The 14,951-nt window shown below is 35.9% G+C and overlaps 2 protein-coding genes across 2 annotated transcripts in view; one reads left to right on the top strand and one right to left on the bottom strand.

Annotated features, from left to right (window-relative positions):
• LOC124543649 (PI-PLC X domain-containing protein 3) overlaps window positions 1-7,521 on the top strand; it is a 23,057-nt gene extending 15,536 nt beyond the window's left edge. The window contains exons 5-8 of the mRNA XM_047121909.1: window positions 1,420-1,632; window positions 4,100-4,187; window positions 4,919-5,153; window positions 6,796-7,521. Coding sequence (XP_046977865.1) covers window positions 1,420-1,632; window positions 4,100-4,187; window positions 4,919-5,153; window positions 6,796-7,139 — 880 coding nt within the window. The 3' untranslated portion in view covers window positions 7,140-7,521. The remainder of the gene's footprint in view (window positions 1-1,419; window positions 1,633-4,099; window positions 4,188-4,918; window positions 5,154-6,795) is intronic.
• LOC124543648 (palmitoleoyl-protein carboxylesterase NOTUM) lies at window positions 7,517-14,951 on the bottom strand. The gene is made up of 3 exons (XM_047121907.1): window positions 14,549-14,951; window positions 9,100-9,200; window positions 7,517-8,797 (listed from the first exon to the last, which is right to left on the bottom strand). Exons 1-3 carry the CDS (start codon window positions 14,603-14,605, stop codon window positions 7,654-7,656), a joined length of 1,302 nt encoding a protein of 433 aa, XP_046977863.1. The 5' UTR covers window positions 14,606-14,951; the 3' UTR covers window positions 7,517-7,653.

Raw genomic sequence — 14,951 nt, 5'->3', positions numbered from 1 at the left:
CAACTAAGTATACAATAAATTTTTATATGACTTCTAGGTTTACTTCTAGGTATTATGTTTGTGCCGGATTGTATATTACATGTTTTGCATGATCATTTAAAGGAAAATTACAACGCCGTCTTTCGTACAAGTGCGAATTTACTTGATACTGCAACCTGTGTTCTTACATCCAGGGACGTGAGTTTCTTTCGCCGGTTCTTCTCAGGTCAGGGTATTTTCTTTTCCGAACCGGTGGTAGTGTTTCAATTGACCATCAATAAGGAAGTGTAATGCTTCTATATTGAATAAAGTTATTTGAGTTTGAGTTTGAGTTTGACGCCTCTATGATCAATAAAGAAGAGTCTCCTCCATACACCTTGGATTAAGATGGACTTTATCACATCTCGCAAATTATAGTATACTAGTATTCGCCCGCGGCTGCGCTCGCGTTTAAGAGTATTCGTCATCATGTGCTAGGCAAAAAAGTAGCCTATGTCCCTTCTTTGAGTTCAAGTTTGCTTCGTACCAAATTTCATCAAATTCGGTTCAGCGGTTTGGCCGTGAAAGAGCGACAGACAGCCAGAGTTACTTTCACATTTATAATTAATAAAGATGGTGGAAACTCTTAAAACATACTCGTAGTCAAGACAATAAACCAAAAACAAAAACTCTTGTGATTTGTAACAATTTTATTAATACATAACAATGTCTCCTAAGTAATTATGATATCCCTTCTCTTTATTTTCTCTTATTAAAATTCCGCAGACATTTTTAACTTTGCCGTTTTGTAAATTCAAATCGTTTGTAAAAATACATTGGTAAAAAAATAATATTATTCGATACAAGACTTTATAGATGATAAAAAAGCGTGAAGTTAATACCTGTTGATTTCCAAGCAGGATATATTAATTTAAATAATTGTATTGACTAACATGACTTTGTATTTTTTAAATGTTGAAAAAGAGTAACTACTGAGTTTCTTGCCGGTTCTTCTCGGTAGAATCTACTTCCGAACCGGTGGTAGCTTTACTTAATTGTAAAATGACGATTTAAAAGTGCTTGTAAAAGCCTACTTGAATAAAGTTTATTTTGATTTGATTGAGTTAAATATTTAATTTAAAACAACAACGACTACATCATCAGTACAAATTTCATATAACACAAACCTTTAGAATTTTAATTGCGTGTTTTCTAGATTATAACTATTTTTTATTAAATATAACAATGCAGATCATTAAATAAATTATATTTAATTAATATGACGACCTCCGTGGTCGAGCAGTGTGTACATCGGTTTTCATTGGTATGCATGCTACGAGGTCCCGGGTTCGATTCCCGGCCGAGCCGATCTGGGCGTTTGGTACCGCTACTTACATTGGGATCAGAGTAATGTATGTGGTGTTGTCCAATATTATTAATAATATCAATTATTATCAACAGAGATAGAATCGGCAAATTACGGATAGGCGAGCTGGTGATACCAGGCACGCATAACGCTGGAGCGTGGCGATTTGACACGGAGATAAGCACCATTACCAGGGACAGCTTCGTCCTCTGCCAGGACCGGTCCATCTGGGCCCAACTGGTCCACGGCATCAGATACTTCGACTTCAGGATTGCCTATTATGACTTCTATCCACGGGAAGAAGACAGGTATACTTATCCAGTTTTTATATTCATCGTAACAATAAAAAATCCCTATCTTTCCGAGTCTGTGTAACTTTGTATAGCGGTAAAACTTCAGAGATAGCCCGAATCTTCTTTTAGTGTTATTTTTAGGGCTATATAAAAATCTTATCAATTCTGGACACTGTACTAGCTAGTTATCTCATTATTATTTTATAATCGTCCATATTATATGTACAATTATTTAAACATTACTAGTATCATTTAAAACAACAAAAAACAAAAACAACAACCTGTAAATTACCCACTGCTGCTAAATAGTAGGTTTGGAACATATTCCACCACGCTGTTCCAATGCAGGTTGCTGGAATACACATGTAGCAGAATTTCTATGAAACTAGACACATCACGATGTTTTCCTTGACCGCCGAGCACGAGATGAATTATAAACACAAATTAAGGACATTAATATTCAGTGGTGCTTGCCTGGGTTTGCCCACAATCATCGGTTAAGATGCACGCATTCTAACCGGTGGGCCATCTCAGCTCTCATTTTACACGTCTTCTAGTATTTATAATATATCTAGTTATATTTGTATATTGTATCTCAATGATGTTCTAGTAAACAGATATGTTATTAACGCGCAAAACGTGAAGACTAGAAAACGTCCTAATTGAGACGTTTGCCTTTAGTCGTTTTACGTAGTAATACGTTATAATACATCATTATTACGTAGTAATACGTTTTGCGTAATTAAAACATCTAGTTATCCCTTTTACTTATTGTTTTTATCAAGCTATCCTATTTACTTGTAACAAAATGTAAAATAAACGGTCCCCGGCGGGGCACACTTTTTTCTGTTGCTTAGTATGGCTATAACATATCTGTTTATTAGAATATCATTGTTGTATCTACAGTTCATATTCGTTTTGCTATTTACTGGTAGAGCATATTCGTGCAATACATTTGTTGTGCAATAAAGTATAAATAAATAAATCTTTATCGTACATTTTTAGTGGTTAATTATAAAAGGCAGGAAATAAAACTTATGTAATGTGAAATGTGGTATCTCGAAAATTATTATGAATTGAAAAAGGAAGATTATCTAACAAGAGACACAGTACAGTCGGGGTAAGAAAAGTTTCGCCACCTTAAGATCTATTTTCGCGTGCTCAGTATGAGCGATAATCTGCTTTACCGATCGAGAATGGCATATTGCGTCGCAAAGATTTAATGTTTAGATTCAAAAGGTACTAAGAGTTTGAGACTTGATAAAAGAATTATTTTGAAAACTGACGAAGGTTTTCTTACTCGTAAATTCCAACATAAGAACAAAAACTAAAGAAACAACATTTGACAGTGCAATGACGCGATAACATTGCACGAGAGCTTGCTTTATGATATTTATTATGGTTTTGTAAAAAAATATATTTTGAAAAAAAAACACCCATATAAATATATAAAATTAAAGTAGTTCTAATTAGTTAAGTCGAATAATGTTATATTATAATTAAATACATATTAATTAAAACTCTTAAGTAGTGTACAACGTTATTAATCTCGATATACGTAATTTTTGTTCTTACTACTATTTTATAACCTTAGAAGACCCTTCTTAGTAATTTCATTGTCGCGTATATCTATAATAATAATTATTATTATAGATTTTCAATTAATTAGAATTTACTACATCTTTATATTAAAACAGCGAAAATCATTTTAAAAATGGAATCGCTAATAAGCATCTAACAGAATTCACTGTTACAGCAAATAATAAACGAGCAAGTGATTACGTGATGCAGTGATCAACGGTCGCGTTTCGCTTCCTCGATTAGCCAATGTAGTAACAGCATAGTACGACACAACTTAGATGTAGCATCGGCAATATTCGTAAAAACGATCACATCCCAATTAAGTACTTAATTCCAAATTACCAATATTTATTTCTTATGTGAATATGATCTTTACACGAACGTAATAACTTGTAATATCATATGACCTAATATATTCGTCAATTGGACACGTCGCTTTACAAGCACTTGCTTTCTCGGTTTGAACTGACCCGACAATCTGTGGCGACGAATAGCATCGCTAGCCGCGATAGGGAGCTATTTCTAATAGCTGTACAAATCGGCAGTAATCAGTTTTATTGAATTTGCTGATGCTACATCTAAGTTGTGTCCGCTATACGTAATTTTAATTTTCAACGCTCGTTTACTTTACTTACGGTTTGAATGCATCTAAAATATTTTTTTTAAAAAAGGAGCAATAAGAGTTTTTGTTTCGAAATTCAAAAATTTTAATTTACGATTAAACGGATAATAAATTATGTTCCATATATATAACATGTAACGTATAAAATAACAGTTGAATTCTAAATTTAAATTATTATATAAGGCTTAATGGTTTTGTCAACTCGATCGTTGAATCTAAGGATCACAGTCCCGTAAATGAAATAAATGTCAATATTCATATACATATTTTCTTTTCCAGATATTGGTTGAACCATAATTTGATTCGTGTGCGGCCTCTCTTACCACTTTTGAGAGAAATCCGAGCTTTCCTCGACAGCACCAAAGAGGTAAATTAAGTTTTAAGAAATTCGAAACTGATATATACTTGATTAATAAAATTAGAATATAGCTATCCTGATTTCTATACACAAAATGTCAAATAAATAATTATGTGTCAAAAATATCTCTTGGTAATAATGAAACTTGTAAATGTCCTGTGGTCCAGTGATTACTCCACCACGCTGCTCTAGTGCGTTTTATTCCATAAACGTGGCAGATTCACATCGACCACCTTTACCGCCGAGTACGAGATAAATTATAAAGCTAGCGTGTGTAGCTTGCCCCCAGTTTGAATTCAGAATCATCAGTATTATGTAAAGTCCAGGATCCATGGTCCATTTTGATGCTTCTCAAAATGTATTACTAACTGTGATTCATCATCCTCCTGCCCTTATCCCAATTTTATTTGGAGTCTGCGCAGCATGTCTTCTCTTTCGATACTTCTCTGTCAGACGTTATCTCACAAGTAACATTATTTCTAACCATATCGTCTTTCACACAATCCATCCATCGTTTCCTTGGTCGTCCTCTACCTCTATGTCCATCCACATCCATGCTCAAGGCCTTCCTCACAATATTCCTCCTCATCTAACGCAGATTATTTTTGCTTAATCTCAAAATAGTCATCTAAATTATTTGAAAAAAATATTTGTCCTACAAAATTTATGGATGAACCAGAAATTATCTCTTTGCAAAAATTCAGTCAAATGCTAACCGTATATGATATATCTTTTTTCAGGTAGTATTTCTCGACGCCCACCATTTCCCGTTGGGTTTCTATCACCAAAACGGCGCTCCTATCCAGGAGGTACATCTCGGCTTACTAAGACTCGTTCAGCTTGAATTAGGACCACACATAGCTTCAGCCTCACAATTCGCTACCGGGCCCGGCACGAGGGGACCGACCCTGCAAACTCTGGTGGACGCAGATAAACGACTTCTATTTAGCTATGTCGACAATAATATAGTCAACGGTTAGTAATATTGGTATTAATAAATATCTTGGTGTGTCTTGGTGGAAGGGCTTTGTGCAAGCCCGTCAGGGTAGGTACCACCCACTCATCAGTTATTCTACCGCCAAACAATAGTACTCAGTGTTGTTGTATTCCGGTTTGAAGGGTGAGTGAGCCAGTGTAACTACAGGCACAAGGGACATAATATCTTAGTTTGGAAACTAGGTTAGTGGCGCATTGACGATTTAAGGAATAGTTAATATTTCTTACAGCGTCATTGTCTATGGGTGATAGTGACCACTTACCATCAGGTGGCCCATATACTCGTCCGTCAACGTATACCAAAAAAGAAAAAAATATATATCTTACTAAATTCTTATAAATTACAAGAAACAAATCGATGCTTTAACAATTAGCTAATTTACTTGGTAGGGCTTTGTGCAGGCCCGTCTGGATAAGTACCACCAACTCATCAAAAAATCTATTAGCAAGTAACAATACTCGGTATTGATGTGTTCCGGTTTGAAGAGTGAGTGTGCCAGTGGAACTACACAAGGGACATAACATCTTAGTTTCCATGTTGGTGGTGCATTGGTGGTGTACGGAATGTTTAATATTTGCAGCATTTTTAATATTTGGGCAGTGGAGACCACTTACTATCAGGTGGCACATTTGCTCGTCTACCTTTCATCATCATAAAAAAAAATCATGAGTTAGAGGTCGTTTTCTGGGTCATATTTAAGCAATAAACACTTCATTTTTTTTATCAGTTAAGTGTCACTTATATACTCGTAATTATAAATATATAAATCAAATACCAACCGACCATCTTAGCTCTCCGTAGTGTCAAGAAATTACAGTTAAAAAAAACTAACAGTTTCTACTCGATAATAGCGTTTGGATTTTGTCATTAAAGAAAATGCTTGAGTAAATTTTCATCGAACAGTCCCATCTGAAATGACCTCAGAGTTCTTAAATGCAGACGGCCTGCGTTTCATACAGTCCGACCAGTGTGTCTGATATCTAATGTACTCGTTTAGCAGAATTAATGTGATCTCCAACCGGCTGTATAAGAATTACTGAGTGCTATTCTGAAAATAAGGTACATCGCTGAGAAAATAGCGTAAAGTAAAATACGAGTTAAATCAGTGCTTCTAAAATTAATCTTCTTTTTCTAATTTATTTGACGTGTTAAATTATACTGTAAAACTTTTACAAGATGAAATAGCAATTATGCTAAAATTAAGAATAGAATTTTCATTGATAGGATATGTCTGTATGTAAAGCAAGTTAAACTTTGAAGTATTGCTACAATATCATACAATAAAACCTACTAAACGCGCTGCTTGTTCTAGTATAAGTTTTATATCTATTGGGTTAGTAATTTTTCCAGTTAGTCAATCCAAATAATAGTGTTTAGTCTATTCCAACCATGAGAGAACGAAAAGCCAATTAACGCAAAATATCAGAGCTATTCGAGAAAATCGTGCGGAATACGTCAATCTGAGGTTTAATAATTTACTCCTTCGATTGGTTAGACTACAGATTAATTAGTAACCTATTAATATGTATTAATGGGTCATTTATTTTGAACGTTACTTTATCGAAAATCTAATTTAAAAGATTTAACAAATTTAATAGGAAAATTTTATTTTTGTTTCAGGTCACCGGTGGTTGTGGCCAATTTTACCTCATCTTTGGGCGAACACGAATAGCCCTTCGGATTTGTTCCACTACTTAGATCGGATGATCGACATCTCTCCTCTGCCCTCTGCCCGCTCTCCGCTGTTTTCTGCGATGGCTCAAACGACACCTACAGTCCTAGACATTCTCTTCCTCAGAGGCTCGCTTCGAGAGAACGCGGATGCCGTCAATCGTAACGTAACTTCACGCCTGATTAGTCGATGGCGACACAACGCAAACATAATCTCGTCCGATTTCTTCCTTGCCAACGATGTAATCGATGTTTCAATAGCTCTCAGCGTCGAACGTTCGAATCGATTATGACAAAGTGGCGTTCGCCTCCGAAACGGCGGGATCATCGTTAACAAGTCGTATCGCATACCAGTGAAAGCCTATGGGCGCCTTCCGTCTGGACTTCCACTTACCGAGTACCACCGAAACCGCTCCAAAACTCCTCGTTGACTCAGACTACTTACCCAATTTATTTATCACAACGATTCCCGGTACTGATCGGGCACATCCTGTACAGGAGTTCATTAAACCTGGTTGACCACAGTGAGATGTATCTAGGTATATTTATATATGTATTTTTAAGTGTGAACTAGTCCATAATTACTTGTTAAGATACAATGTAGTTTACAAATGCCAAATAAAGTATATTATTGTATAACGAACAAATTTGATAAATAAAAGAGGGTACATATTGTTTAATTTCTTTTGCTTATATTAATTTATTATACGTTACAATAAATAGTATGTAAATATTAATAATAATTGTACTTGTAACAAAACGAGGTAGATTAGCCGTGCGCGGGGCACGTTACAGTCATATCTTATATCACGTGTGCGGAGCCAAGAGCGGCAACAGCTCCGCGCGGCTCATGCGGGACAAGGCGCGGGCGTCCAGGCCCATCGCAGCCGCCGCGCCGCGCACGTCGAGCCCGAAGCTCTGCAGCAGCGCTGCCAGCGCCACTTCCTCGCCGGTCCGAGGATCGCGCAGTCGAGGGCAGGAGCCGTTGCACTGCGGCCAAGAGCATCGCTCCACAAGTCTTCTCGGCGCGCATCGTGCACGCTCCTTCCGACTGCCGTTGCTAAACCGCCTCTCCCAGCACGAGATTGCCCTCGGCAGTGACACACCTGACACATTAATCGCCAACCACTCGGGTCGCGCGAGTGCTCCGTGCGCGATGCACGCGGGTGCAAAAGTCGAACGTACGTTTTTAAGACTTGCGCGAATCGCCGAACCTGTTTCGTGAACGGCATCCCACTGCGCTCTGGTCCGCGGAGCTCGGACTCCCTCTGCGGTGAGTTGGGCAGAATCAAAAAGGTATTGAAAAACGAATAGTGGCGTTCGGATGTGGGGATACAGCCGGTATCCAAAATAACACAGCCACGGCTTATCACGATATTCTCGAACACATGACGTCGGAGGTGAACCAAGCCACAACGAATGTCCCAGCCGGGCTATGTTATCAGCAGATGAGGCTCTTCGTGCCTTTTGTGGTCGATCCAGAAACCAGCCGGAATCAGCAATAGCTGCGACGCGAATACCATGAGCTCGAAGACTTCTTCGTGCACCATCCGCGTGAAACATGACACCTGTTCCACCTGCACTAGAACCGACCAGCAAGAGCCGGCCAGCCAGCCCTAGCTGAAGAAGTTCATCAAATACAGACCGTACGATCAGTCTGCCTGCGAAAGCGAAACTACTATTGGAGCGTCGAAGGGTACGTGTTCCCGTCCACATGTCACTCGAACAGTATGGCAGCAAGACGTGGTTAGACGCGTGCCAGAGGGGATTCGCTTGCGGGTCTGAAGACAGCAAGGCCGGGGCTCGGCGGGCTCGCGGCCATCGCGAGGACGACATGAGGCCCGGCCTGCGCCGCCACCGCGCACCACACGACGCCGCATCCCAGCAGTAGCCGCCACCCTCTAAGTACACCACCCAATGGTGATTATTGTTTCCACGTCGTATATAATACCTGGAATGTAAGAAACGAAATGATGTTATAAATAATCAAGATGACAATTGAAATAAACTAATTACCCTATAAAATTGCCATAGTTTTTTTAACAAACGTAAAGCTCAAATGCTAATATTTTATGTTTAATAACGGTACCACAATATGTGTTAATATTTATTTCATTAAAGTAAATACTATAATTAACTATTTTTGTTTTATTGTGTATGTATTCCGTATGTATAAGTGTTGTATTTGGTTTTAAGGAATGGAAAACAAGCATTGAATGAGAGAATGAACTGAACGATCGTATGAAATCTTACCCAGCTCGCGAACCGTCATTGCAGGTAAGCGATGTGTTCGACAACCATACAAGCTTCAAGCTGTCCGGAGTTGCACTCTCACAGGCCACAGTGATAATCACCTGGAAAATAAAATTCAAAAATAATTCAACAACACAAATAACATTCAAAGAAAACTATCAATATAATATACACTTCTCAGATTTTGAAAACGACTTGCAAATGGTGGTGACCACCATTTTTCACAATACGACCACCACCAAACTTAGGAACTAGGATGTTTTGTCCCTTGTTACACTGGCTCACTCAGCCTTGAAGACCGAACACAACAATACAAATGATTATCTATTAATATGGTCTTGCGCAAAACCATACGCAAACCATATCAACAATAAAACCGAATTCAAATTACCGGTAGTGTAGTCATTAATAATTTATTAATAAACCACCGAAAAGGTAAGATAGCTAAGTAGTTATAATACGTGCATCTTAACCGACAATTGCTTCATACCTAATGTTACGAGAGTAACCTAAGCCTTCAATACCGTTTTATGACATTTGATTCGATATCATAATTTATATCACATTATTATTGCATATTATTAATATCGCAGGAGCTATTTAATTTACTTTATTATATACAATTATTATTGTAATTAATTGACCAATAATAATTAAGTAATTAATATTATTTTATATGGCATAGCATTTAATACTGGCATGTAACGCAATTTCTCATTTTAAATATTATTGAGTTGTCATTATAAACAATTTGATGATAGCGGAGGATTCTAACAAAAGATAGAGAGATTGAAGCATCATTGTAAAACGATAATATTATTTTGGCCATCCCGAACTACTGAAATTACACTAGACAAGTACCACTGCGTTTAATTTGTGTTTGTAATTCATCTCTTGCTCCGTGCTGAAATAAAACATGATAAAGAAACCTGCATGTGTCTAATTTCAATGAAAACCAAACCGCATTAGAACATTGTGGTGGAATAAGCTACAAAACTTCTCCTCAAAAAGGAGGACTTGGCTTAACATTTACTGTTACCTCATAAGCCAATATTTCAACTGACAATACTTTTGACGTTATAGTACGACACACATTAGATGCAGCATCGGAAAATGCAATGAAATGAAAACAAAACCGATTACTGCCGATTTACACAACCAATAGAAATAGCGCCCAATCGCGCCATTCGACGCTTTTCGTCGCTATAGATTCGAAACAAGTGAATGTAAAACGACGTGTGAAATTGACGAATATATTAGGTCATATGATATTACCAGTTATTACGTTTGTGTATATATCATATTCACATGAGAAATAAATATTGTTAATTTGGGATAGCGTACTCAATTCGGATGTGATCGGTTTTACAAATTTTGCCGATGCTACATCTAAGTTGTGTCGTACTACACATATAACAAAAACGCAACATTACTTCCCTCATAATGTTCCGAGCGCTCCATCAAATCTTTGTTTTATAATCTGAGAGATACTAAAATACTTTCAGAATGTTTTACAGTAAAACATTAAAAGTTTCCGATTATTAAAAAACGGACACGACTTCCTCTGAAAGATGAAAATGAATATGAATATTCAAAGTGACACTTTTATCTCTTCCAACAGACGTATAGTGCGACACAAATTAGATGTAGCGTCGGAAAATGCAATGGAATGAAAATAAAACCGATTACTGCCGATTTACACAACCAATAGAAGTAGCTCCCTATCGCGCCATTCGACGCTATTCGTCGCTATAGATTCACGCGTCAGAGAAAGCAAGTGCATGTGAACCGACGTGTCAAATTGACGAATATATTAGGTCATATGATATTACAAGTTATTACGTTTGTGCAAAGATCATATTTGCATGAGAAATAAATATTGATAATATAAACATATATAATAATAAAATAAAGTGCTGGTGTAAAATAAATCTTTAAACGAATTAATTGAATATAGGATTATGATTACAGCATTGACCTAAATTTAAAGTACAGTGAGCCCCTTATATTCTAAATTTTCTCTTTATAGATAACAATCCTTTCCCACAGTGCCTCATTGTGAAATGAAGAAATTCAATCAAAAAGGCTTACAATTTACAGGACTGTATAGTATATTCAAAATGTATTTGTATGATTCTACAGAACCGGCGACAGGCTCGGTAGTTACTCTTTTTAAATACAAAATGATGTAAATACAATTAAATTTATATAATGTATTCTTACTGAAAGTAAACAAGTATTAGCTCCGCGCTTTTTTGTCATTTGTATAGCTTTGTTGATCAATATATGTTATTTGTTAATTTATTTTTAGCGATAGTTGAATTAATAATACGACAAAATTAAAAATGCAGGTATGAGAAATTTTATTATACAGACGAATGAGGAAGTATTGAGTAAGCGGTTACGGAAACTTGGCGTTCATACAATGTTGTTATCAACGTAATCAAGACTATTGTAAATATACATACCATTGTGGTATGCACATTGTGACGTTAAGTAAATATTCTTACTTTATTGAACATCGCGGAGAATTAAGCTCTGAGTTTGGGCATAAAACTGAGTCTAAAGAAGTGAAATTCAGAACATAGGATGCTTTTTTGGATTTGTTAAATACAATAACAATAAAGGCCTGTAAATTTCCCACTGATGGTCTAAGGCCTCCTCTCCCTTTGAGGAGAAGATTCGGAACATATTCTTCCACGCTGTTCCAATGCGAGTTAGTGTTCACATGTGGCAGAATTTCTATGAAATGTGACACATGCAGGTTTACTCATGATGTTTTCCTTCACCACCGAACACGAGATGAATTATAAAGACAAATTAAGCACATGAATATTCGCAATCAGCGGTTAAGATGCACGCGTTCTAAGCACTGTGCCATTTCGCGTTTAAATTTTGGTGAGAAAGGATTTGTAAATTGTAATATTTTTACTTTGTAGAATTTTATCCGTACGAAGTCGAGTCGAACTAACAATGTAGCTTATAAATATTACCGAACTGAAACAAAATGAGGGCTTCTTAGGAAACTTAAATCTATCGGTCTAAGCAATACACATAAATGAATGTTTCATATAACACAGGAATACCACTAGAAGTAGAAGTTGTTACTTACAATGTATGTATAGAAAATTAATTAATGTTTAATTATTATTGTAATTTAGCAAACTAGTTAAACAAGTCACCCAACGTATAGTTTATTCTAATCGAAGAAGGAATATGAATGAATCTTAGATTCTTGTAAGCCTCGCGATTTGCTAATATAGTATATTAGCAAATATAACTAAATATATCTATAGCTAATATAATATATTAGCAAATCATCAAATGTAGCTCAGCTGTATTGTGCATTACTAATTTTGATGTAATAAGGAATTCTTGAATAATATATCTTTATTTGGATACAACACTGTATATATGTCTTTCACTACCTAGCTCGAGATGAATTATAGAATACATATTAAGCACACGAAAATTTAGTGGTGCTTGCCTGGATTTGAACCCACAATCGTCGTAAATACGCTCTCTAACCATTGGGCCATCTCGGCTCTTAACAAACTAACTACTTATAATGTCTTTAAATTTTACTTCTAAAATGTAGACTACAGCTTCGTAAAAATAAAGAACACAATTTTTTTAGAAATCCATAATGAATATGGTATTCATAAGTATATGTATATACCTATACTATATATATAGACCGTTATTGCGTCAATTCGATGTTAATTATTATATTCCTTTTATATTTGAAAAAGAGTATAAATAGTATGTAGACTTCTAGCAATAAAATAAAAAATAATATTAAATAAAAACAATGTAAGCACATTCTTATTCTACCTACTCTACATTCATAATATTGATCTAATAGTAACTTCCCGTGAATGGGCAAAGATATTGATCTCACAGAGAAGGTATGACAAAGATCGGATTGGTGGATACACACGTGGCAGAATAACAACCAAAACACGCAGATTTCCTCGCCATGTTTTCCTTTACCGCCAACACATGATTGTAAACACAGATTAAACACAATGTCATTTATAGCACAGATAACTCAAAACTTTGGGATAGATATGAAACCCTTATCTATGCTATAGCGAGTCATAATTACCGGCACTTAAGTATATATGTAAAAGTAATATATATTTAAATCTTAAAAACGTATTCTTGATATACCCTACTTTTTTGGTCAAGAGTTTTCATCTTATTTACATAAACATTAAAAAAGAAATATATTTGTAACAAATAGTCACAGTGATTGTTAATGAAAAAAACGAGTTTAATAGATAATTATTATGAAATTTCATCAAGAAGCAATATTCTTTCAAAATCGACTACAATACTTTTAATATAAATGATTTATGGATTTATCTCGGAACTAATGTAAAAAAATTATGAAAGTATAATGAATTAGTACGATATGATTAATACGAGAAACGATACTCAATTCTCATATAAGTAACCCAGAAATAAATATTATCGACAAAAACATCACTAATAATCGAAACCTAGAATATATGTAATATTGAATATATGATTTAATACACACCTATTTTTTGTTCCCCGAAATTGCTAAATATTAGCTATTTAGCGATTCCGCGGATAGAATATCTTTGTTGTGATGAAAACAAATAACAAATTAACGTACACGTTCTAATTTATGATAATTATCAAAACGTGTTTTGCAAATGAAAAACAGTTTTCCTGTCATCGAACCTGAATATATAAAATGGGAAAAATGTATAAAATCATTATAATTCGATTTAAATACTAATTAATAAATAACTATTAATATTTTTCAAGTCTTATAATAAGAATTATTTGAAAATGAAAGTTGAAAACTTTCAGTAATAGCGATACGCTTTTGTTGTACTGGATACAACTTACACGTAACTTTTAAATTAGAATGTAAAATTTGCATTTCTTGCCTTCCAAGTTTCTCAATAATAGAAATATTTTATTATTATACTTTGTATAGAAAATACAAACTCTTTAATCGAATAAAAATAAGATTTTTAAAAAGTTAATAAAAACAAACCTTTTTGTAAATATAAGTTGAGAACAATAAAAAATAAATAATCTGTTAAATTTACAGAAACGTTGTAAGTATTAATTTGTTTTTCGTAATATCTGAACGGGTTATTTTATTTTTAATTAATTTTTCTCAATGTTTGATAAAGATGTTTAATTTTCTAATTCTGATCAAAAAAATAATTGGTAGGTATTCAACATATATGTAATTGTAATATTTGATTTGATTGATCATGCTTCATTTGTTATTTAACGATCGAATACTTAATAAAAATCGAAACAATAATACATAAAAATTTCACCAAAACAAACACAAACTCGATTTATCAAAACAAAACACACGTCGCGCGAAATCGTGAAAAACGTTCCGAAACAGTGAAACGATAACCGAGCCGTCGTATAAATAAATATGAATGCGTACACAGAAGGTCCATGTGAGCCAGTAGGAGCGGCAGTGCGGGCCGCGGCTGGCACTCATCACTGACGGCTGGCAGTTGGCGGACAGCAGCGCGGCAGGCGACCGCGGCGAGCACACCCCATACTGGCCGCCGCTCGAGCACCACTGGCAGGCAGCCGAGCACCGCCGCGGAGCCGCGCGCTCACGGTAGCGCTAACGCTCCCTGTTTACAAAATAAAGCCTCTATTTAGAGCGAGGGCGAAGGGCCTCGTCGCGCGGCGTCGGACCGAATAAAGGTAAGAGGCGGGCGGCTCGTTTGTGAGACAGGGGCAGCGGGACCGGCTCCGGCGGCGAGATCAAACGCGCCGCAGATCAAAGGGGCCGCCGCGCGATCGGCATCCGTCATTATTATTATGCAAGCATTACC

Source organism: Vanessa cardui, chromosome 3 (genome assembly GCF_905220365.1).
Source record: "Vanessa cardui chromosome 3, ilVanCard2.1, whole genome shotgun sequence".
Classification (NCBI taxonomy): Eukaryota; Metazoa; Arthropoda; class Insecta; order Lepidoptera; family Nymphalidae; genus Vanessa; species Vanessa cardui.
The sequence above is the reverse complement of the archived record's forward strand: the minus strand, read 5'-3'. Positions and strand labels throughout refer to the sequence as shown.